Genomic DNA, 24087 nt, shown 5'->3' on the forward strand with positions numbered 1-24087 from the left:
CACTGGCTGTATATCCAGTCTTGCAGATGCCCTCAGGCTTTGCCACTGAGCCCTAAGTCAGAAGAGGGGAAGATCAGGATGTCATGGTCCAGGGTGTAGGGCCAATAGAGGCATATTTCATTGTCCACACTAAAAGTGTCAGCAAAGGGTTGAAAGACATTTGATCCGCAGGGCGATTGTTGAGCATTTGTGCAGTGGAGGTCAATGGCGCAGCGAGGGGAGATTTTTTGGGGGATAAAACCCCTTCCAGAGCTCAGAGAAATTTTTGAGTTTAATCCATTTTACTTAATTGGATTGATATTACTAATAAAATAGTGTAAGGATTAATAAATTATCCCTCAGAAAGCCGTAAAACTCACCATTTATCTTAAAATTTCGCAATTTATTAATCTCGCACCTATTGCTTATCCTGGTGGGTATTCCATACCCCCACACACCACGGTATTAGTTGCATCTAAACCCCCCCCCCCAGGCTCAATTCCTGGCTGCGCCCCTGGTGGAGGTAATGCACTCATCTAGTAGCCCAACAATACGAATGTACTCAGCTGGTAGTAGCCGGAGCACAAACACTCACCTCCGAAGCTTGGAGAATTGGAGGTGAGCATTTATGCTCCGGATACTGCCAGCTGAGTGCATTTGTATTGTTGGGCTCCTAGATGAGCGGATTTGATTTGGTGGGCAATCGATGAGGGTTTGTGCAGTGGAGGTATCGATATAGTAAATGAGGAGAATTGATGACGCATTTGCATATGGTGCACAGCCTTGTAGCTACAAATTTGCTTCAAAAGGCTGACAGGCTCCTGGTACAGTGGTAGGTAAACAGCAGGGATTTTAGATGTGGGGGATGAAGTTAGATGGAAAGAGAGAAAAGCAAAGGGTGTCCAAAGTGGCACAAATTTTTATGGGTTACAGTAGTATTGAAATATGAAGTGAAACACTTTGCACTTTCCACATAAAAAATTTATTACACTAGAGTCGACATGTTTCCCTGCACTGCAGCATTATGAAGACTAAACCAAGAAATTAACCATGCCAATATATATACACAAATTGCACACTCGCAACATTTGAGAAATGGGGGTGGAAGGTGGGGTAGAAAGGAGGGTCGGGAGTTTTAAACTGACCGTTGGTCTGGGGTGAGGTAGGGGAGGGGGGGAAGGTGACTGTTTTCAGGTGCTCGGAGGGTTTTTTCCCCCATTAGCTGAGGGAGGTCAAGGATCGGAGAATGGAAGGGAAAAACATGGTCATTAGTAATAACATCTTTCCTACTAATGGCAGAAACGATGTACAACTGTTCCCAAACATCCATTTTTTTCCCTTTATTAACCCGTTGCAGCATTTCTGGGATGAAGTCAGCCCGGTGTCCATCTTCTAGGAGGTGAGCCGCGAACTGGGATTTTCCTTCCCTGTTTTCAAAGTCCCTCTTATGCTCTTCTGCTCTGACCTTCAGACTTCTCTCCGTCTGTCCAATATATGACGCCATACAATCCCCACACTTTAGCCTATAAATTCCACTTTGGTCCCTGATATCCACACGGTCTTTTACACTGGGAAGCAAATATTTTAGGTTTTTTCTATTGTGGAAGGCTGGTTTGATGCCAAGGTGATTAAGAAATTTACCTACACTTAGGGAAGCACTACCAATATAATTTATTTTTCTCCAGCGTTTAGTGTAATAAATTTTTTATGTGGAAAGTGCAAAGTGTTTCACTTCATATCTCATAATGGATTTCCACAAAGTATCTGCCTCATCCATCCAATTCATCGTAATATTGAAAGGCTAGAAACTGAAGATACCCTGTATTCACACACTAAATACAAAATCAAAAGTACTTAAACAAGTATTTATTCCATGTCTATCTAAAAGATAAACATCAATACAATAAACTCTCATAGAAAATCTAATTAAACAGCATAATATCCATGGTTATAAAAACCACTTTGGCATTGATGAAAGTACTCGTCTCATATACATAATCATACATCAATGCAAGATTCAGAAATCAGTCTGATAAGGAATAATTATAAACACACTAAGGAGACACTTAACAAACAAAAGTACATTCTCATAAAAGGGCCTAAAAATTCTCACTAAACATGAAAGAGAAGAGAACAGGCTAGTGGAGGTGAGTCACAGTAAGATGGCCTATTTAGCTATGCATTTAAAAATTACCACATCTTGAAAATAACCCATTAAAATCAGTTCACCTTATTCACAGGCGTCATACACATGAGGGATGTAAAGAACTTGTCAGGTACAATGCAACCTTCTAAATCTACCTTCTTGACAACCAAAAACAATTTGAAATATATACGTAAGCTTTTCTAAGAACAGCAGGCACTTAAGAGAGTCCCTTAAGAGTATTATTCCTGCTTGGGACGCAAGCGCTTGCGTCTTTTCAAGATGATAATTCCAACCACGTAGAAGAGAGCACAGACAACATTACCAATGAAGTATATTGACTTCCAATAGGCGAGAGTTGCATCAATTCTAAGCAAAAGGAATGCTATTCCCATGTAGGAAAACGCCTGAACCCGGAAGAAGTGGAAAATGCAGTCAATCACAGTTCTTTTCTGGAAAGTAAGAGTTGAAGAATTATAACCAAATGAATAATGAAGCAGATATAAGGCACACTAATTAAGCACATGACTCATGATTTTAATGAAAATATTTGAGGAAACCAAATCAACATTGTTTATTTTCCAAATATTCTCAGCCTGATGTCACAAATGAAACTGTATACATACCCAGCCAGTTGCTTCTTGCCTGTAAAGTTTGTCCCACAGGTCTTCTGTGGGTAGCAGGAAAGGTACGGAGCAAAGACAAAGGTAATACCCAGCGTAGACGCCATGCCAAAGGGATGACACAAACATAGTCACGCCAGTTCTGAAATTGAGATAATTTCTGTGAATATAACTTCTCTACAGAAGCAGATTCGATTCACAAAAGATAAAAATGAACAAGTAGATACATTTTTACAAAATCTTGATCAGAAATAACACAATACCCCTTTGGTCAAGAAATGGCAAGTAGCACAAAAAATAATTGAAAACCAACACTTTTATAATATTTGGTCATCATAGTCACTTTCTTCTGATTTAAGATTTCAAAAAGAAGTCAAAGTCAAACTTATCAATAATCATTCGCAAGTATATGCTGCTGAGTAGATTAAGCCCATTTCTCTTCTCAGAAAAAAATTGTTTGCATATTGAAACATGGTGTTATTCACTACTCATTATTTGTTAGCTTTCAACATGAAGGAACATGAAGCAAGTTAACTCACGAAAGAGAATTGCACCCAGTGATTAGGGGAAACAGCAATAAATATCAACGAAGTTTACATGTGTTACCAAGGAGTAATGGACCTGCGTGATCATATTGCATAGTAGATAGTATTAATTTCACTTGCCTTACAGTAATTTCCCAGCATTTAGCTGGGGCCAGTAACATATTTGGCATTACATGGACTGTTTCTTGGAATGGTCCCAATGATGAGGCTACATAAATTCTTATCGAAAGGACAAGAAATGCTAGAGGAACCTTCAGTGAAGCCTGCATGACACACCCTAAGAGTGCTATACAAGCCCCTACCTCCTGGCTCCTCCAAGTATTTGCATTACTAAGAAAACGCCAAAGTCAAACCTAAAGCCAACGCTAAAGTCATTTTGGAGAATATGTATCCCACAATGCCTAAGGAAACTTCACCACCAATAAGCACCCACAAAATGCCTGGGAAACACCAAGGAATCTTAAATAAATGCTTACAAAATGCTTGAAGAGTTCACCATTGTGTTAATTGAACAACTAATTCAGTAACAGCCCAGCATTTACAATGTCTAACAGAGGCTCAGAAAAATGTATCATGAATGCAGATTTCCCTTAAAAATCCTCAGGCCAAATCATGGCCAAAAATTAACATCAAATCGAGCATTACCATAATTCCTCAACTCCAAAGAACATGCATACACTATACCTTAGAGGTTTGATGGTAACTCTCTTGTATACATTCACAGCCAGCCAATACTGAACAGTCATATTCCAGCATTTCATAGCAGTTCTAAAAGTGCGAACAAATTCACATCCATACGGATCAATATTGTGTATTGCTTCAAAATTGTACTCCTCAGTTTTCATTCTCTCCTCATCACTAGCACTGTAAATCAACATCAAAGGTAAAATTATTCTACTTGACAGAAATAAATTATACAAAGAAAATGCAAATGATTTTTCCTCAATGGAATTTTCACATGAGAATTCTCAAAGAAACAGGGTTTGAGAGGAACACATGTTCACTTTAAAAATTAGGCCCAACAACAGGCGAGTAAAAAAATATACATTACTTTGGCATTAGATGGAAAATTTCAATATCAAACAAAAAAGATTTTTAAATTGGTGATAACTAAACAAGAATTATTTTTTTAAAAGCATAGGCTCTAATTAAGATAACAATGCTTACATCTTGTCCACAACTTCATATTTGAGAGGGCCATTTCCAGATCTTGGATCAGAAGCGACAGGGTAAGCACCAAGGCCAGCCATGGTGCAAACACATTCTGCTAGGACAAACCCTATGTATATCCTCAGTCGAAAGTTAAAAAGACAAGGAGTCAGGAAAAATGTACGATAGAGTACAGATCTTTCTTCATAAAACTCTTCTGTTTCAGCATACTGAAAAATAACATCCATTAATGTCAATAATTCACCAAGAATCTCTCATACATATTTTAGCAGAATAATAAAGAGGTCTAACAATTTTGCTGCTTAAGAAAGTAAATCAGGCCATGATGATGCAGTATCAAATTTTCTAAAAAAAATTACATCAAAGTTCAGCAATTTTTATAGCATGAACAAATATTGTCACCCAGAGGATGAGACCAGAAGCAAAAGTGTTAGAGCTGCTTACATTACTGACAAAATGAAAATACATATATGTAAGGATACGATTGATAATTAAACCAAACTTTTGGCAAGCAGAAATTCCAAGTAAGTACACCACATGCATTGACAGGCACAAAAACATTAACTATATCAATTGCGAGATTTAAAAATCTGTAAATAAAACCATTGACACACCCAACCAACTAACAAACAAAATGTCACCGTCTACCTTCAGAGGAAAGAAATGAGATGTGATGAGGTACAGGGCGGCATAAAGAGGCACATACTTTATTCTTTGGAATGTAGCATCGAGACAAGGAGCATACTTAGAAAATGGAGAATGAAGCATGTCCCAATAGGTTCGATACCTGTAATAAGGGCCTGTCGACAAAAGAAAGCAGGCCATTAATAAAACAATAGCATACACTAAAAGCTAACTACGACACTCCAATGGTGTTAGTAAAAATAGGGAAGTTATAACTAGGAAAGAGAAAAAACTGCAAAAAGAAAAGTCTTAGCCCACAAAAACCAGTGACGCCCACATGTATCACATAAATGTCATAAGGTGTCAAAGAAAGTCAACATTTTTACATGAAATCGCAAATGTAGAATTTATCTCAAAATTTTGCTCGAAAGACATATTGGTTTGATGGTGCACTTCAAAAACATTGGGTTTCCTTTACAATGCGTACATGGAAGAACATGAAGGTGGAATTTAGTGTGTACTCCTCTCATCAACCTATGAACTTAACATTAATTAATATACACAAAAGCAAACACAGATTCACATGACTTAAGTTTTTGGACATAATAAAGACATTTGGACTTAAGTTTTTGGACATAAAAATAACATGACATGATAATCATATCACAAACAATCATCCAAATTTAAGACAACATTTTATGCCATTTACATTAGCCACCAAAGTAATCCCTGGATTTCAGGGACATTTTGAAAGACCTCTCACCATTAGCGACTGAAACATAAGACTCATGACACAACAATAATTGGCTCCAATTGACCAAATACTTAAGCATACTCAATGGCCAATCTTAACTGCCAAGACTATCAATAGTAAAAAAAACTCTCATAACCTGTAGATATTGACTATAATCATAGTAAGCATGCAAAAAGGATGAAATACAATCACCTACTATCAAATAAAGGTGCAGCCACTATTGAGCTAGATATTAGAGCACTGCACCCTTGAGTCTGAATTCTTAGGGCTACATTTTCTTTTTAGGATGCAACTGTAGTGCGAGGAGTCCTTCATATATGGGTGGTTGAGGGCACACTATAAGGCAAAAATTTTGCAGTAAAATATAACATTTTAATCTTGCCAGGAGCCCTTCATAAATGGATTAATGCATGTGTGTTTTTTGCACAAACTTCCCCAGTAAAAAAAGCAATTTTTCCATGCCTAATTTCCCCTCTGGTTCAACTTCTACAACTGAGGGGAGATCCAAGGGGGTTCCTAAAGATTTATGGTGCACTGCAAGCTTTCAAAGAATGAGTCTCGAGCTGAGTGCACCTCTACCTGCCTGGCTTACCAAGGCAAGTGGGAGGGAGCAAGCCTTATGTACGTACATACGAGGTCTAAAACAGATTAGTGAAACTGACAGTGATGTAGGAGGTCTTTAACAGATTTTGGAATAGATATTAAATAAGTAGTTTTGATTCAATAACTTTAAATATTCACTATTTTATTAAAGATAACTGCACATAACAAGTGACTTTGCACATCTCGATCAGGACTGATGCATAGTTAAATCACCTTTGGTTCAAAAGGTTTTTACTACAATTACATAATGATTACTAATTAACCCTCAGAAAGACTATGACTAATGAGTGTTTTTGTGAAAAGTAACATTAAATGGTTCCTAGTGTCAGTGGCGCAGCGAGGGGGGGTTTTGGGGGATAAACCACCCCCCAGAGCTCAGAAAATTTTAAGTTTGATCTATTTTACTCAATTGAATTAATATTACCAACAGAAAAGTATAAGGACAGATAAAATATCCCTCAGAAAGCCGTAAACCTCACCATTTTGAAACAGTTATCTTAAAATTTTTCTGGGGAAGAGCCCCCGCACTTCTCACTTACCCTGGCGGGTATTCCATACCCCCAGGTCCTCCAGCATTAGTTGTGCCTGAAACCCCCCTAGTCTTAATTCCTTGCTGTGCCCCTGCCTGGTATGAAGTTTGAAAGACCAACCAGTGCCAGATCCAGAGGGCCTGTGGGCCCTAGCCCCCCCACCCCTCGGGTATCCAGTTCACACTAGATAAAATAGCAATTTCTTTTGGACCCCCACTACTGCTAGGACGTTACCCCCAAGGCCCCTCACTTAACCCCTATTGTCATGGATCCACTACTGTGAACAAATGTCCAAGATTGATGTCCATCATGATAGTTACTCACTTACCAATTGAAGATTATGTATGGGACCCACATAGCAGTCATGTTTGATGAGGAGAAAAAAGATGCAAGCGAAACAATACATGAAGTTGAAAGATGATGAGAGATGAAAGAAAGCCCACATATAAAACTCGACTTCCAAATACGACCCACTCATAGTATTTAAAAATTCATCCGACCGTAAAATTAAATTAAATTTTATTTTATTTAACACTAAGCGCAACGTCTCACCAGAATTTCTTATGGCTTAAACACATGGATTTACATCGGCTACAAAATGATTTGTGAACGTCTGCACTCTTACTCTAATTTCATTAAATCATCATAATACTATTGCCTAATTAAATACATGTTTGCTCACTATTATTTCATTTATAGTAAAAAAAGTCAAAGAAAACTAAAACACAAAAGTGGGTATTAAAATGGTAAATTTTAAGTGAAGACGGAAAAACTTCCCACGATTTTCGTTTAAAGACGGAAGATGGAAGGACAAATGGACATCATATATAAATCAACATCAAATGAGGGCCCTGGAGTTAATTATAATTGGAAAAAGTGATGAATGACATAAAAGATTAAACAATGACTGAAGAGTGAGCTGATGGGAAACAGTGGAGACCTGCATCAAAGCATTCTTTGGATTGCTGATCACTGGTGATGACACAGCCTGCATTGGCTCTACATTACCTATGTATTGTGCACATTTCTTCCTTTATTGCATTTACTCAAGATACTAAATGCCCACGAGAAAACCCTTAAAGAGCAAGGAACAATTCAATTTTGAGCGAGCTAAAAATTTTCGAGGACATGGAAGCACGAAGCTGGTACATAAATTGTTTCGTGGAAATAAGATTTTTAAGGAATGGGATGCATACAACCCTCAATTGGACAGAGGAAGTAGTACTGCAGGAAAGGTTTAAAGATGATGCTCACATTACAAGATTTTCACTGAGAAAGTAATAGGCATTGAATTTCCACAGATATTAAAGCAGGTCAGCGGTCAGTTCAGGCACTGAGAGGGGTGAAAGTAGCGAGGATTTTAAAATAAGATACCAAGTATATTATGATGTAATGATGAAGCCATTTCTGCTAGTAAATAGCATTGCATCAATATTAAAGATTCAGAATCAGAAAATTAGATATTTACTATGAATGTAAGTAAATGTGAATTTAAGTTAAAGAATGGATGAATGCAACAAAATTTCCCTTTCTTGAATATTTACTCCCCCCCCCCCCCCCAGCATAACTAACTAAAAGGCAGACGAAGGATTTCTTTTAAACACTAAGTCGCAACTTTTTTGAGCAAAAAATTCTATATGTGATACTGCACGTCTGAGTATCTCCAATCATAAACTCCATTGTTTTCCTTCTTGCTATGGTGGCTAATTCAATGCTGGGTATTTTTAACTGCAAAAATCATGTTCATAGGCGGATCCAGGGGGGGGGCACGTGCCCCCCCCAGACCCTTAAAAATATGCTAGATTTTTAATACGGTCCCATTATCATTTCGTTCGTTTTGTATGACTAAGTATCCTTGTGCCCCCCCCTGAACAAAATCCTGGATACGGCCTTGCTTGTGCCCCTCCCAGAAAGAAATCCTGGATCCGCCCCTGATCATGTTTACCAAAATTTTATGAGGTAAGATAAATTTACGAAATTTTATGGATGAAAATGATTAATTCATGAATTTTAGGTACTTAGATTGGTATAAGCCCAGAATATTTATTTCACCCAGAATTGTATTAAAGTTTAGAATTTTTCTTGAAATGGGCATGCTCATTCAATGTATTTCTTAGTGTATTTACCAGGTAAAATATTGAATTCACCCTTCAATAGTGATTCCCCAATTAAAACAATACCACCAACACGTGGGGCAAAAGCATTCTCAGCTAATTTATGGATATATGTATGTGATATTTGGATATGCTTAAACTAACAATTTCAATAAACCTAGCTCAACAAGTCAGGGTTTTTGTTTTTGAAGGCAAAGATTTTCTTATTGATTTATTCAATGAAAACGTCAAATTCTTCAATTTCTGCTTTCACAGTTCAAGATTATAGAATGGGCAAACAGTTTTATCTCTAAACACTGCACAAAATGGTTCATGATATAAGAGACATGAATGTCTCCAATTGCCAATGGTGGCTTTTGGTGTTGGCAAAAGTAAAGACAGAAATGGGCCATATTTTCTAGCACAGCAGAAATCCACACCTAAAAGTCACATGAGAAAAATTTTGCTTTGATAATTTTATTTCAGGTACTTGATGGTAGAGGGGAATGAAAAAGTTTCGGTGTTACACAAAGAAAATAACTATAAATGAGTATGTTTTCCAGAGAGGCATTTGGAGAATGCCTACAGATTTAACCAGCTTTAAAAGTAATGATGGAGATAACACAGAATAAAACATGATCTTGGGAAACTTTGTGGTATTCCGTCACATAATTTATTCAGTGAGGAAACTTTTACTAAACCACATAAATACGGGTGGTTAACCACCTGATGATGAATCTAAGATGTTGAAATCCGGGTCGTGTTCAAGTGTCATTTACGTGGTTTAATAAAAGTTTCTTCACTGCATAAATTTTAGAGATAACACAGCCAACATCCCCATGAAAATCAGAGATCACAGGGCTACATGACTTTATCTCCAGAATTAATGTTAAACATTAGCATCAAGGCCCAGCAAAGATGCATATCATCCAACAGAATATTTTATACTAGTTCCCCATACCTAACATCGAGGGTACTAAGGGTGAGTACATAAATCAAAAGGGTCGAAATAAATGGTAGCTTACTAAGAACAGATCTTAAACACCTTTCTAAGGTCTTAAACACCTTTCACTGAGGTGCAATCGGTATCATACTTCATTCTTTGGTTGCTATTCTGCACTTGGTGGCATCTAACGTCCAAGATAGCTTTTTCTTGAACGAATGTATAGGACTTGGTCTTAACATGAATAGAAAAGTTAAACGTTAGCATAGATTAGAACTCATTCATGATGTATTCCATCATTATTTTCGAAAACCCCAGCAGTTTACCTGTGAGGCACCCTATGTAGCAGAATGAATAATGAAATAAATCCATAAAACCAATTGGTTTTTTCAGACTTTCATGAACTAATTCATTTCCTTTGTTCTTATCGATGGCTTCACGGGCATCATGCACTTCAAAAGCCAGACCAACAACCTGAAGTAAAATCAAAATAATTAAAATGAGTAGCAGACGAAAAAATTGAAATAATTTCCAAGAAGAATGCACGTATTTCTTCACCTTAAGCGTCAGCATCATTTGAACAGCATTGGTATGTGCTGGGGGATATTCAATTCCGAAATATACAGTGGTGCGGAAAAAAATCAAGTACAAGAACGACACGACGAAGCTTACTATGTGACAATACCTACATGATTTAAAATAATGAAATGAATATTGTGATTCAACAGTAAGTACATAGTTCATACAATTCACAACATTCTTACTTGTAATGGACCCGCGTAATGATAACTGCATTAATTAATACACACAAAATTGGATGAATAATGTGGTTTCCCGACACTGCATGTATTAATGCAAGACCGAAAATCGTAGATATCCATTTCCTATGATAAACGTCTTCAAAGAACGTTCGGTAAAAATGGCCAAATACTATGCACAATAAGAGAAGTCCGATATATATAACGTCGTCACTATCCATTATATTCTTTTCATATCACAAATTATTTCTTAAAAAACAGCTTAGCAAGCTTTTTTAACTTTTCCCTTGCCCTCCACCTTTACAAACGCCATAAACATGACCAACGCAGAGAGTTAGATATCACTGCTAACCCTGCCAACCAATGATAATTGCATAAGCCGGCAGATCAAACCGAGAGAAAGTTCCAGCCAAAAAATATAGATGGCGTAAAAGCCAACGGAATGATGAATTTTCTCATGTGTTAATTGAATGCAAGGGCCACTCTTTTTATTTACATAGGCAAGTGGATTGTGCATCAGAATTACTCTAAATTGCTACCATAAAATTCTTTCTGAAGAAAACTCTTCCCGGTGCGTTCCGAATTTCAAGGTCCTAAATTTGCCGCGCTCTTCAAACTCAGTTAAATGTAACTTCTTTAGACAAAAAGTAGGTTAGATCATGATTTGCAGGAGTTTCATTAAATTTTGAAAATCAGACGAAAGGGAATTCTTTTAAAACTGAAAGACATAAAAAGGCATTGTAATGTGTGAAATAGGAAAGCAATTCTACTGTATAATTTGGTCTTTGGGTGTTCATGATAAGGATAGAAAACCGTGGAATAATTAAGCGAAAAACCATGATATGCAACTAAACATGTAGAAGATCAGCCTATACAAAAATGTGATTGAAAACATAGTTTCACGTCCGCAAATGATATTAGTATCGACAATGCATTCAACCCCGAATGCGGAAATTTTGCTGAAGCAGGATTTACCATACGTGCACTATAGCGTTTAAGGACGCGAAACCGATTACGACTCGAAATTGATAAACATATATTTGACAGAAGTAAACTAGCATCTCCATGTATGTTCGTAATTAATATACCTATTAAACCAAAAAATGGCCCTGAAAGGGTTGACACGAGTACCTGACCTAATCACCTAAATTCAATGCCCAAAATGTTCTAGGCACATATTTATCTCTTCCAAGGCAAAATATAACGAAATCAAAATACACACGTTTATAAAAAGTTTTGAGATCAAAGTCAAAAGATAGAGTCCCGTTTTGCATCAGAGTATTCACATTCAATATTTTTATTTTATTCTTTATCTTTCATTGTAAATCACTGGCGTCGAGAAGCGAATGACTGAGGGGGATAGAAACGGAATCGTAAATACGAGGCAGGAGAGGAGGACCTAAATACCATAAAATAAAATGTCACGTATAAAGGCGTCGATATTCTAACACTTCACCTCCCTCCATCAGATCCTTGCGGGGTTTCCAGATGTAAATGTGATTAAGTGACACCGAGAAGTGAAATCAAATTATAGAACCGGCGAAAAGGTTAATGCTTTGGGAAAATAGGGTAGTTTCCTTCATCAAAGAAAACGAAAGGCATTGATTGCGATTCGTTACCCACCATTAGTGTATTCATAATACACAAATTATTTGGTTTTTGAAATACCGGTTTAGACGAATGGCAAGGGTGAAATTTTATCCTCATTTGAAAAAGGCCAGATTGGCGCCCATGCGATTCCACTCCACGTGACGTCACAGGGACCTAGTTTCTACACGAGAGGATAGGAGTTATACATCGTCTGAGGTTACCAATGCATGCATGAGGCACAGAGCTCAGGGAAACATGTCTTAATAATCACCTATTAAAACTGGCTAAGGTCGGAAAGTTTTCTTCGTTTGATAAGGTATTAATAAACCTTTTTTAAGCCAAGCGCTACCAGCCAGCAAGGTACTCAGCTACCCGCTAGCATCCTGCGTCCTATCAGCGCTCAGAGCCTCGATCAAGGTCACCTCACAAGGCGGGAGGGGGAACCAGAAATGCGTCGCACCAACTTTTTCCCATCATTCCTACTTACGCTTCGCGTTTTCGCGCGCTTGAAATTTTTCACTTTTCATTTAATCGCGAAAAATAGATAGGTATCGTCATTTAAAATTCTAAAAGCGTGAAATACGTACTCCAGGAGTAATAATCTTTCGATTTAGGCAATAAAAAAATAATAGGAAACCACCCTATTATCGAGTTGATATTTGTACGAAAATGCATAATTTTGAAACAGCTGAGCATTCTAATACCTTCTCTCGTTACATTGAAATTTTTAAAACTTAAAAATATACGGATAATAAACACCGTTAAGCAGCAGAAAAAAACATGTATGAGGGCGTGAGAAGCCAAGGTATACAAGTAAGGATGTTAAGTGAAACGAAATGGAAATGCTTCGTTACGACCCTGAGAGAAACGAAAATGCGAGGCCTAGGTTTATTTCATTCCCGCACGAAATTAAAATAACCAAGGAGTTTAGTTTCGACCCGGGACGCAACTCCCGGGAAACTAAATTAAACGAAATTCCGCTGCTCATAGTTATGTTTCGATCCCAAAAGTTGAGTGGAGGGGGATAAGAGAAAATAATTTCGACCCATTAAGTTTGACATACGTGTGGAGAGGTTAAAACATTGAGCTTATAAATCGAATGGCCAGTTTGCGTTCACCGTTCTCCCATTAGTGGTTAAAATATGAGTGCCCCGTGCATCTAATGGCGGTAGGACGAGCCCCTACTTCATTCAGCGATATTTTATACTCGGTGTGTGGGTGGAAACTAAACCGTTCGAAGGTGAAGCACGTGGTCCCTCCGGTGCAAAAAATTATCTGCGTTTCGTTTCGTTCAAGAGTTTTACTTTCAAATCTCGAATCTCGACCCGAAGTAGTTTTGACTCCGATTTCGTTCCGACCCTGAGTTTAGCTCCCTGGGTTTTGATCTATTTCGTTTCGTTTCTACATTTCGCTCCGGGGAACGGAACTATTGAAATTTTACTAGTTTTGACAGACCGTGGTTTTGACTTACGTTTAGTTTCTGTTGCCATCCGGTACAAGTGATTTTTTTTCTCAACAGAGATAGGTAAAGTTAATTGTTAGAAGAAATACACAAAAATTGGTTGCCAAGGGATTCGAGTGAGTCTCAGTTCTGTGCTGATATCGAGTGGAAATCAAATGCACTATATCAAATATATCTAATTCATCTCGTTTGTTTTATATACTTAATTTCTGTACCTAACAGTGTACGAGATGTGTGAGAAAAGTAATGAGACTGGCAATACTGAGGGCGAACTGTCAGCGTTGTGTCTATCGTCCTGTGATAGACCGATTTTTTCATCTCTACGGAGGAGACAGAAGGTATGGATGGGAGGATCAGTGACGCAGCGAGGCGGGGGTAAACCCCCCCCCCCAGAGCTTAGAGAAATTTTTAAGTTTAATCCATTTTACTTAAGGGATTAGTATTACTTATAGAGTAGTGTTAGGATTAATCAAATATCCCTTAGAAAGCCGTATAACTCGCCATTTTGAACCATTAATCTTAAAAATTCTTCTGGTGGAGGGCCCCCGCAACTCTCACTTACCCTGGCGGGTATGCAATATTTTCACACCCCTAAGTATTAGTTGCGCCTAATCCCCCCCTTGCCTTAATTCTTAGCTGCGACCAGTTAAAAGCCATGCATTTCAAGACTTCCAGCCGCCGCTTCTACCAAGAGTGGGAATAACTCCTCCGCCGGTATATAGCTGCCTAAGGGAACTAGTTTGAGGAGGATAATATTATTTTTTGAAAAAAAAACAATAACTTCAGTGAGTAAAAAATCAGTCTCATTACTTTTCTAACACACCTCGTTAGAAAAAATAAATCACTTGTACCCCTTGGCTTCCAAACCACTCATATGTCATACTTTTTGAAGATAATACTTTAGCATTGGCGATTGAGAAAATACTGTAGCAGTACCTGTGTGTGATGTGGGCGTCGCAGGGTGTCAGGCTGTTTGTTTATATTGATTCGTGACATGTAAGTGAATGAGTTTTTATAAAATATCGCCCGTTTAACTGTTTTAAATAAAGGAATGTTTCATCATTTTGGGATAGTGTTCTGGCACCACAATCCCTCAACACCTGAGCCCATGCTTCCCTGAGCCGTCCCAGAGGCGGATACAGATGGGGGGCGCAGGGGGCGCGCGCCCCCCCCTTTGCGGGGTCGCTCACATTGCTGAACATTGTAGAATCACAGTTGTAACTTTTTTTATCGTAAGATATTGACTTATATACGTGTATAATGAGTTTAAATAAAACTTTCTTCAACTTCGCACGTGGCTTGATTAATTTTTTATTACGATAAAAGTAAAGGTAGCTCAAGATATCTTTTGCGCCCCCCCCCCTTGAATTTTTTCTGTATCCGCCATTGAGCCGTCCAACCAAAGATGCGGCCCTTGCAACAACGGTGCCATCCTCCAGTGATGCCAATGCCACCCCACTCTCACCAGAAAAATCATGAGACAAAACACTGCCAATGCCCCTAGAACCCACTCTATCCTTGAGGTTTGCTGCCGCTGCGCACAAACTACGGATCTTGCGCTCTAGCTCCCTCGCCTTCTCCTCCCCCCTTCCAGCACGGAGATCTTCTCGGCAAAAAAACTGCTGCCCACCCTGCAGACTCCGTTGCTCTCTGCACAGCTGTGGTAGCATCATCTATGGCCGATTGCCCTTCTTCCTCCGCCATGCTTACTGCCAGTGCAACCACCGATGCAAGGGCGTCCGTACCACAAGTTGCACTTCTTGCCACAGCCGCCTAAGATTCAACACGGCGCGGGCGGCTCCAATCATGAGCTGTCACGCAGCAAGCCTTGGCGGTGGAGGCATCCGTATCGACAGCCACAGCAGTCGGGAATGTTGGAATGCGTAACCTTTCCTCGAGGCCTTACCCGACTGGAAGCTCTCCTCCATCACTACATAGGCCTCGTCGTCCGGGCTCAACTTCATTGTCCTCTTTTGAAATCAAAATTGAGGGCCCGAGATGAATCAGGAGAAGTTGGTGGAAGACGAGAAACTGGAGTGGAATCACCATCCCACGGTTGGAACTCCTATGAAGTAATAGTTGGGCGCTGAGAAGAACACCATTCTCTGCAGTGACGGCTGCACGTAAGTCAGCCAAGGTGGATTCAGGTCGCAAATACAGTCTCATTTCTTGAGCTCAATTACCATATAAAACATTAATTCTAACGTGGGAAAGAAGCGCGTTCACCTGTGAAAAATATCTCTCGAAGGACCACATACGCTGAGGACTAGCCTCAAGCAAACCAGCCAGTAATGGGGTAAGGAGGCGTCTCAAGCCCCGGCAGCAAGGGCAGTGAGATGGCAAGGAACGACCCCACTCAACGGGCCCACCTTTAGTAGCCTGGGCTCCCCAAAGCTCTCCTGTTGCTTTGCGTGTGGTAATGTAATGCATGGTCTCCCTATTTCGACGTCCACCCCATGGCCTGAAGGGTAGCTGTCCCGTTGCTACATGGTGAAGGGTTGCACCCATTGAACATAAATCAACAGTGGCCCCAAAAGCTTTTCTTGGGGATGATGATGTAGATGCTGATGAAGAGCTCAGAGGGCCTCGACTAGTACAACACCATGAATTTGAGGCCCTCTTTGCTGCTACCACCTCAGTAAGGCTCATTCATGCACGTCAGGATGCAAGTACGCCTCGGTAAACCCTGCTGCCCTTCTTCCAATTTCCGGGCAGCTCCAAAGTCAGTCAAATTATGCACAGCCTTTCCCTCATCTGTTATGAATCTCATTATATTTCCAGGTTTCAAATCCCTATGTACTAGATTATGATCCCTTTGGTATTTCATTTCAGCGGTTACATGCTCCAGAACAAGTAAAAACTCATCTTCAGGGTGGCCATAGGCATTTTCAGTTTCATCTAGTGCCTCCAGTATACAACTCCATTACAATAGCCTTAGAAATAGGTTCTGCTTCTTCCTTTTCGATAGCCAGCAAACAAACAACATTTTCATGGTCTACTTCACGAAGCACCTCAAATTCTCGAGCTTGCTCCGCTGTAGGACGGAGTTGGGATAATGGATTGAAGGTTTTCACTGCCACTGGTTCTCCCGTTATTCTAGCAACTCCTTGATACACAGCGCCAGTAGCACCTTTTCCAAGCACACTAGTAGTGCACCACACGTAATTTGGAGAACCCCTTACAAATGACCCCATATTCCCTAAAACAACTAGCAAACAAAACTAGCTTCACTTCCAAGATAAAGCAAGAAAGAAAGAAAGAACCATGGCGGGCCATGGAAAGAACATTTTTTTCACTAAAATGCTGCTAACAGTACCCCTGTAAACCAAAAGTGTTGTGAAAACAATGCAGAAACATTGCGCTGCAACCCCATCCTTACCGTGAGGCTGTAATCTACGTGGAGTTACTGCAACGTGATGGCAGCGTTGCAAAACCAGCCAGAAGTCCTCTCTACCACGTTTTTGCGGCGTAATGGTAACGTAACTGCAACCTCTGGTGAAACATATCTGCAACCAGGGGCGGATCCAGGATTTCATTCTGGGGGGGGGGGCACAAGCAAGGCTGTACCCAGGATTTTGTTCTTGGGGGCATTAGGATAGCTCGTACTACAAAACAAACGCAATGATAATGGCACCGTATTAAAAGTCTTGCATATTTTTTAAGGGTCTGGTGGGGAGCACGTGCCCCCGTGCTCCCCCTAGATCCGCCTATCTCTGCAACACTCATGAAACTCCATCAACGCACTTGCAACATTCATGCAACCCCTGCAACGTACTTGCAACATTTATGCAACCCTTAAAAATAATATTCATTTCATTTAAGCCTTATTCATCCTTTAAAGAAAAAAATATTTATTTATGAAAAAACAGATTTTTCACCCTTCTTCTCATTTCTTTAGTGCCTTGAATTGGCATGTCTCAGCCAATGTATTACCTTCTCCTTAACATCTTTGTGGCTGTAAGATGCCAATGTTAGTTTTAAACGAAAAGCATCTGAAATGAAGGCTTCCGATATCAATTACAGGATGGTGATAATTATTATTCCCCAAATAAGTACCCATTCAATGGCAATTAACTCACCAAAAATGCAGGCACAGGTTAGAGTGGGGCTAAACTGCCTTTTTCTCATGCCGGTCTTTGAATTATGGTCCAGAACCAGTAAAAACTCATCTTCAGGGTGGCCATAGGCATTTTCAGTTTCATCAGGCCGGTCCCGGCGTATATGGAAAGCCTACCCTTATCGTCGGTAAAGATGTAGAACATCATGCCAAGCACTCCATTGGTGAGGTTATTTCATCCTCTTTTTACTAACTCTGTCGTAAGGCAGAAAAAATCTCTTGTGAGAAGCCAATTTGCTTCAGAAGATTAAAATACGCTTTAAAACCCCATATTTGAATATATGTTTGGGGAAAGCTATGTCCAAATAACACTCTGCTAAGCGACCGGCAACATGTCGCAACCTTTCTGCAACCTAGTCAAGATTCCGCTATCACATACAATCAGGGTCTCATGAATAGGATGAAACGGATTTAAATATGTATATCCTCTATCTGAAATATTATGTTATAAAATTTTTCAGACCAAACGAGTGTATCAGCGACGTAAGTAAGACGTTGCAGAAATGTTGTCAAACGCCAAGCTGCATCCTAGAAACTCCTGCAAACGCGCGCAAGCCTTTTGCAACGTTTCCGCAACTCATTGTGTTTACTCGGACATTACCTACTAGTAGTTTCTCCTGCCTAGTGAGAGCTGTTTCTCTTCTTGGATTTTAAATGTTTCAACAGTATCTCCACTATCTCTTGAATACAACGAGATCCAATGGTGTCAGATTCCATGGCTCGTACTTTGGAATGTCCTTTGGAATGTTTGGAATGACTGTTTAACTGCTTCAAACTCCAAGGCTTGGGCTAAGGCATCACTAAGTGTCCTCGATTTTGCAAGTTTGATGGCCTGCTGAGTTTTTCTGGTATTCTCAGTCCATTGAGGAACGTGTCTAAGGCTAGGATTTCATACGTGCTGTCATCTACCGCTGAGTAAGCACTCCTCACAAGGCGAGGGATGTAAGCTTCCAACTTCTGTAGGGTCTCATTCGGTCTCTGAACTAGTGATGGCATGAACGACTCATTTTGTGGAGCTGCCTCACCGCTAACAGCACACTCCAGAGCCGCTCGCACAGAGCGACTCAGCAAAGCGCTTCTAGGTTGAGGAGAGGGGGGAATAGGGGAAGGTGGCAAGGGGGGATTTCTGAGCGAAAATTTAAAATCAACTTTTCCTAGATCACAATTTGAAAAATTGATTTCAAACCAATCATGTATTCCATAGTTGCAATGTTTAACAGGTGATAAAACTGGGGAACCATTTCTGCCGATACGTTATATCTTTCATAGAAGACGGAAAATGTATTCCGTCTCCTGTGCTTAGAGATGGCGACAGTTTAAAAAATTCTGTTGTAACAAAATATTCTCTCCGAAACTGCATATTCATGTTAGCATTACATCATTAATTTCCTCGATTAATCTTAGTTGTTTGTGTTAGAACAAATTTTCATTTTTGTCTCGTATCATTTTCATAAATTTGCCGTTGCCGTACGAAAATCCCGGAGAGGAAAAATCCTTTGCCTTGGCAGAGATTCGAGCCCGGATCTCTCGAATTCGCACCTGGTGTTCTACCCTATGGGGAGTATGGTTGGCTTCAGATAATAAGATGGTTTATGCTGCCGCCGCGGCGCGCTGCTACGTAAATTCCGCCTCTTTTCAGCACCCAATTACTTCAACGTCTAGCTTCCATATTTTTTTCAGCCAAAGAATTATCCTTATGCGTCCAACCCTTGATCTTTTCTCTATAAAAATACTTTGGAATATAGTTTGGGAATTGGTCACTTCTAATCTAAACACTACTTTCTGAAGAGACTACGGACTATGCATATATTGTTTGAGCAATTGGAAAAAAATACCTTTCAGAAAAACATTTTTTATATGCTATGGGCCATGCTTTGGGGTCTGACAGAAACGACAAAATATTATAAATTATTTGTCGAACGGCTAGGTATAGGAATTCATTTTTCCCACCAAAAATTGAGAATTTAAATGAATGATAGGTGGACTCAGAAGTCAAATCACTCCAATGTGCACTTTCTTCTCTATTTTCGTAAACGAACGACTGGTTTTCAACCCCCGGAATACGCCAATTTACGGGGTAGTGTGTAATAGCAGATGTAATCAACTCAAATTATAAAAAAATCCGCCCCCCTGTTGTCTGCAAATAGTATTTCTTCATTCATACACCTGGCGATGACATTTATTCCGTAAATTAAAATTTAAAAAATCCAGCCAGATTGTCAAGCCAGTATTAGATAGAAAATTATGCAATTGTTCATTTTATTATTACTCATCCAAATGCTTCTCGAATGAGTTTTTGGTACTGTCCAAACATAAATTTGTTATGATTGCGATATCAATGCCTCAGAAGGTCTAATTAAATTGCATCAATTTAGAATAGTTAATGCTCCACGCTATCTTCGTCATCCTATCTCCCGCACCTTTATTATGGAGCTCAAAATTCAACTACCCACCCTAATATCATACAATTCTGATGATGAACTTTTTTCCCATACTTCATATCGAACTTCCAGTGAGACAAAATTGCGAACCCAGCGATGAGGGCCACAGGTATGAGCACATGAGGGCATTCTCATACCATATTAGGTTTTCAACTTTGGACCAGCGAAGTTTTCCTTTTCGTTAATTATCATAATTGAACCGGTTAAGGATTGAGTTGTCTAGTTTTAACAGTTTGGTTGATCGATCAGTATAGTTTAACATTATTTCCTCCAAATTGCACAGGGAAAACCACTGAGACTAACAATAAGCGAATTTCGTGTTATCTACTTCGTATATATAATAAAATTAATTTATACGCCACTTTCTCTGAGCCCATGACACATTCGTGTAAAAACTTGTTCTTCAAGAAGTAAATTCATGTTCAATTAAAAGAGGATTCTATATTATCTAGTGTCTGCAGTTTCATGATTGAATTTTCTGTCGTTATGAAAGGTGATAGGTATTATTGTAATATATTATATTCACAATTTGTTGTCGTATAGTTAGATTCAAAAATTTAATTTCTCAGCAAATAAATCTTAAAGATAAACACCTACTGTCAATGTCGTCTGCAAAAAGGCCTGTGTAAATAATTCTCGCTGCGACGAAAGAATCTTTCGCTCTTATATGTCATCGTACATGAAATCATAGCGAAACGTTTAAATATATACCTTAAGTTAACACTCTAGATACATGAATTCCCTCACAAAATTAGGGGAATTGGTAATATACAATTGCGTGTTGTTGTAATTTCGACCAATATAAACCAATTTAACATTGCCTGAAATTCACTCACAAACTTCAGCATTCCTCTTGCACCATTTCTTCCTCTATGTCACTCAATTAATTTAGAAATTTCTTAATGAATTCCGTAAAATTCATCTATAAAAATATTAGAAATTCTTCTTTGAAACTATATATAATGTATCTCAGGCCTACGATGGTTCTATGTGCTCAGTTTTATGGACATTAATAAGGATTTGGATACTATTTTTCCAAGAAGTACATGTGTTTTCATTGCATTCAAAATTATTGCGAAGGCAATGAAAAGTATTTGAATGTGCAGGAGCAGCTGAAAACTTTCCAGCTTGTCTTTTCCTATCTTTTATGGTTCATTAAATACAATGTGTATCTTACCTCAAATTCTCAACTAGGCTACATGCTTGTTTAACTTGATTATATATTTTATCTACATTTATTTTGCTCAACGAATTGAATACAGGACACTATCTTTTATTATATCCTGATGTAAAATTTAGACGAGGCATGTTCAGGGCCATATGAAGATTAATCCAGAGTAAGTAGCCAATACTACCCATTTCCACATCCTAAGCCCAATACCTCACATTGAATGTGCTTTGGTGCTGCAACTTACGTTACAAAATAAAAAGTGTAAAAAGTAAGGAATTCATCAGTTATCCCTTCGAAAAAATAATTAGTTAAAGGTCCCTTATTTTCCCATCCCCAACAAGCTTTACTTCTATTTTGCAGTCTATGCTCATTTACATCATGTAGCCAAATGTCAAAAGAGAAAAAGTTGCAAATCCAGCTGAATTCGCCTTTCCTAAAGGAGTATTCTATGATATTACTTGAAAATTGTAATTTTAGGGAATAACAAGAAATATTTTAAAATTTTGTGAGATGTTAAATATTCAGCATGGTAATATGAAACTCACATGTTTTAATCCACTGACGAGAGCTAATTAATTAAATAACACAGAAAAACGTGAAAAATACATCATGAATGTTTATATTTTTGCAATAGAATGAAATTATTCACTATTCGGTAATAAATTAATGGTGTATACGCGATTTTCTATTTCTTATTCATACGCTGGCTTAAGTTTTTGCTGCGCATAGTTTACCACAAGTGTGCCGAAGTGAGTTTGTTTTGATGGGGAATGCCTTAGTTTCGGATTTCTGCAATCAATTTTTAAATGCAATAAATATGTTACGATAAATTATTATGCAAGTTTTAGTAAAATCATTAGAGCTGAACACAGAATCATTATATCGAACGCCATTCTAATCTGACGGTTCCTGGCAACATCTAATAAAAACACTGCTTACTCCTGAAGGATCAAGGGAAATACGGATTATGTCAAGTTGAAATAAAACTAATTGTAAGACCAATTAAGCAAGCATGGAGTTGATAGTAGGAGTAGTCATCATAATTGATCCCCATCTATGATAATTCGTTGGATATTGATTTGGTAGCTCTCTGCTCAATCAGTTAATCCAGGTTTACGCATGAAATAAACAGGGGCAAAGGGAAAATTAAGTAAGAAAATGGATCTGATGAAGCAAGAAGCAAGTGATAAAAGAAAAAGAGTTCTGAATCACGTGGTAATAACAAAAAAACAAAACACTCGAGAAAGAAAGGAAAACGGAAAAACACCAGAGGTGATACAGCATAGAAATATCATTTCCGACTTTGTAACAGGAAAAAAAAACGTAGAGTATATTTTCACTAGAATAAAAAAAAACATTAAGAAGAAAACACGAACATTTTCAAACTTTATCAAACATCACGAAAATGACTAGCATCTTGAGTCCGGTTCGTATGGGTTAACCATAAAACCACTTCGTCCTTTTCTTCAGCAGGATAGCTTATATAATATTTCCTTTGTTCCCAAGTGCTGGGTATGGCACAAAAGGCACAGAACAACCGTCCCCGCAGCTAGGCAGTAGCCCTCTTCCCTAAATGCAGGATAACCGAGAGAAATGAACAATCACAAGTAAGCATAAAATTTTAAGACTTTTTACGGCGCAATCATACGCTATGATAAAATTCAACTCATAAGGACTCGCTCCACAAAATTTACTTTTAACTAAACTTAAGTTCCGCTACAACAGTTGTCATTTTCGATGTCTTAGTCGATTGAACATATATGTTAAGGAGCATGGGGAAGGTGAATTTCATTTCATCTCAGAAACAATCACAATATCTACAACGAGTTTCCAGCCCAAATCGGCCAAAACAGTCCACATCACATGCGTGGCATGGTAAAGACGCACAGAAAATCCGCACGGAAGGCCCACCACGGAGCTGAAGAATTTCACCCTGCTGCTGCCTGCGAAAATTTGAAGACACTAACAGCAGCTTGCTCTGGGTTCGAACCAATGACACCGCAAAATACGACGCAGATGAGAAGGGAAACACTTTTCTCTCCAGGAACACCCTCTCCGGCTGCTCCCAAGCCGTAGAGTGGTAGAAAAGCGCGCGGGAAGGGACGAGAAGGCCGACGGCGGCGATGGCTGCAGCGGCGGCGGAGAGCTTCGCCCTTCGTGCGGACCCGGTCCAACTGGTGTCCGGGTGGTCCTTAATTGACAAATTGGAATCTTATTAGGGGGGATAAACGCCGTGTCACATGCTTCCACCGCTTGACTTCTGACCGTACCACCCAGGCGGCGCGCGTGTGCCTTCGACTGGCCACCCTGGGTATTTTCCCGTGACAAAGAAACGAGAGGAAAAAAAATTACAACCCGAACTCTCTCCCTACCTCCCCCACCTGTCTCACACCCTAAACCCGGGATCGGAGTGCGCATGCGTACCTGGTCATGGCGTCCGTGGAATGGGTAGGGAAGGAGTGTGGGATCCTTGCAGAGATTGAGGGGAAGGCAGAGGGGTGGTTTTGGGGGCTGTGGTATGAGGTGAGGAGTTCGGAATGG

General features: G+C 39.2%; 1 protein-coding gene and 1 pseudogene across 1 annotated transcript; both read right to left on the reverse strand.

Annotated features, from left to right (window-relative positions):
- Window positions 1-1830: 1830 nt before the first annotated feature.
- On the reverse strand, window positions 1831-11133 carry LOC124165097 (lysophospholipid acyltransferase 7-like). Its single transcript, XM_046542384.1, has 8 exons — window positions 10772-11133; window positions 10566-10692; window positions 10334-10481; window positions 5109-5260; window positions 4458-4669; window positions 3975-4154; window positions 2749-2887; window positions 1831-2574 (listed from the first exon to the last, which is right to left on the reverse strand). The coding sequence occupies exons 1-8, from the start codon at window positions 10984-10986 to the stop codon at window positions 2365-2367; spliced, it is 1383 nt and encodes a 460-aa protein (XP_046398340.1). The 5' UTR covers window positions 10987-11133; the 3' UTR covers window positions 1831-2364.
- Window positions 11134-15719: 4586 nt separating this feature from the next.
- On the reverse strand, window positions 15720-17011 carry LOC124156109 (annotated as a pseudogene).
- Window positions 17012-24087: the final 7076 nt, after the last annotated feature.

This window comes from Ischnura elegans, chromosome 1 (assembly GCF_921293095.1).
Source record: "Ischnura elegans chromosome 1, ioIscEleg1.1, whole genome shotgun sequence".
NCBI lineage: Eukaryota > Metazoa > Arthropoda > Insecta > Odonata > Coenagrionidae > Ischnura > Ischnura elegans.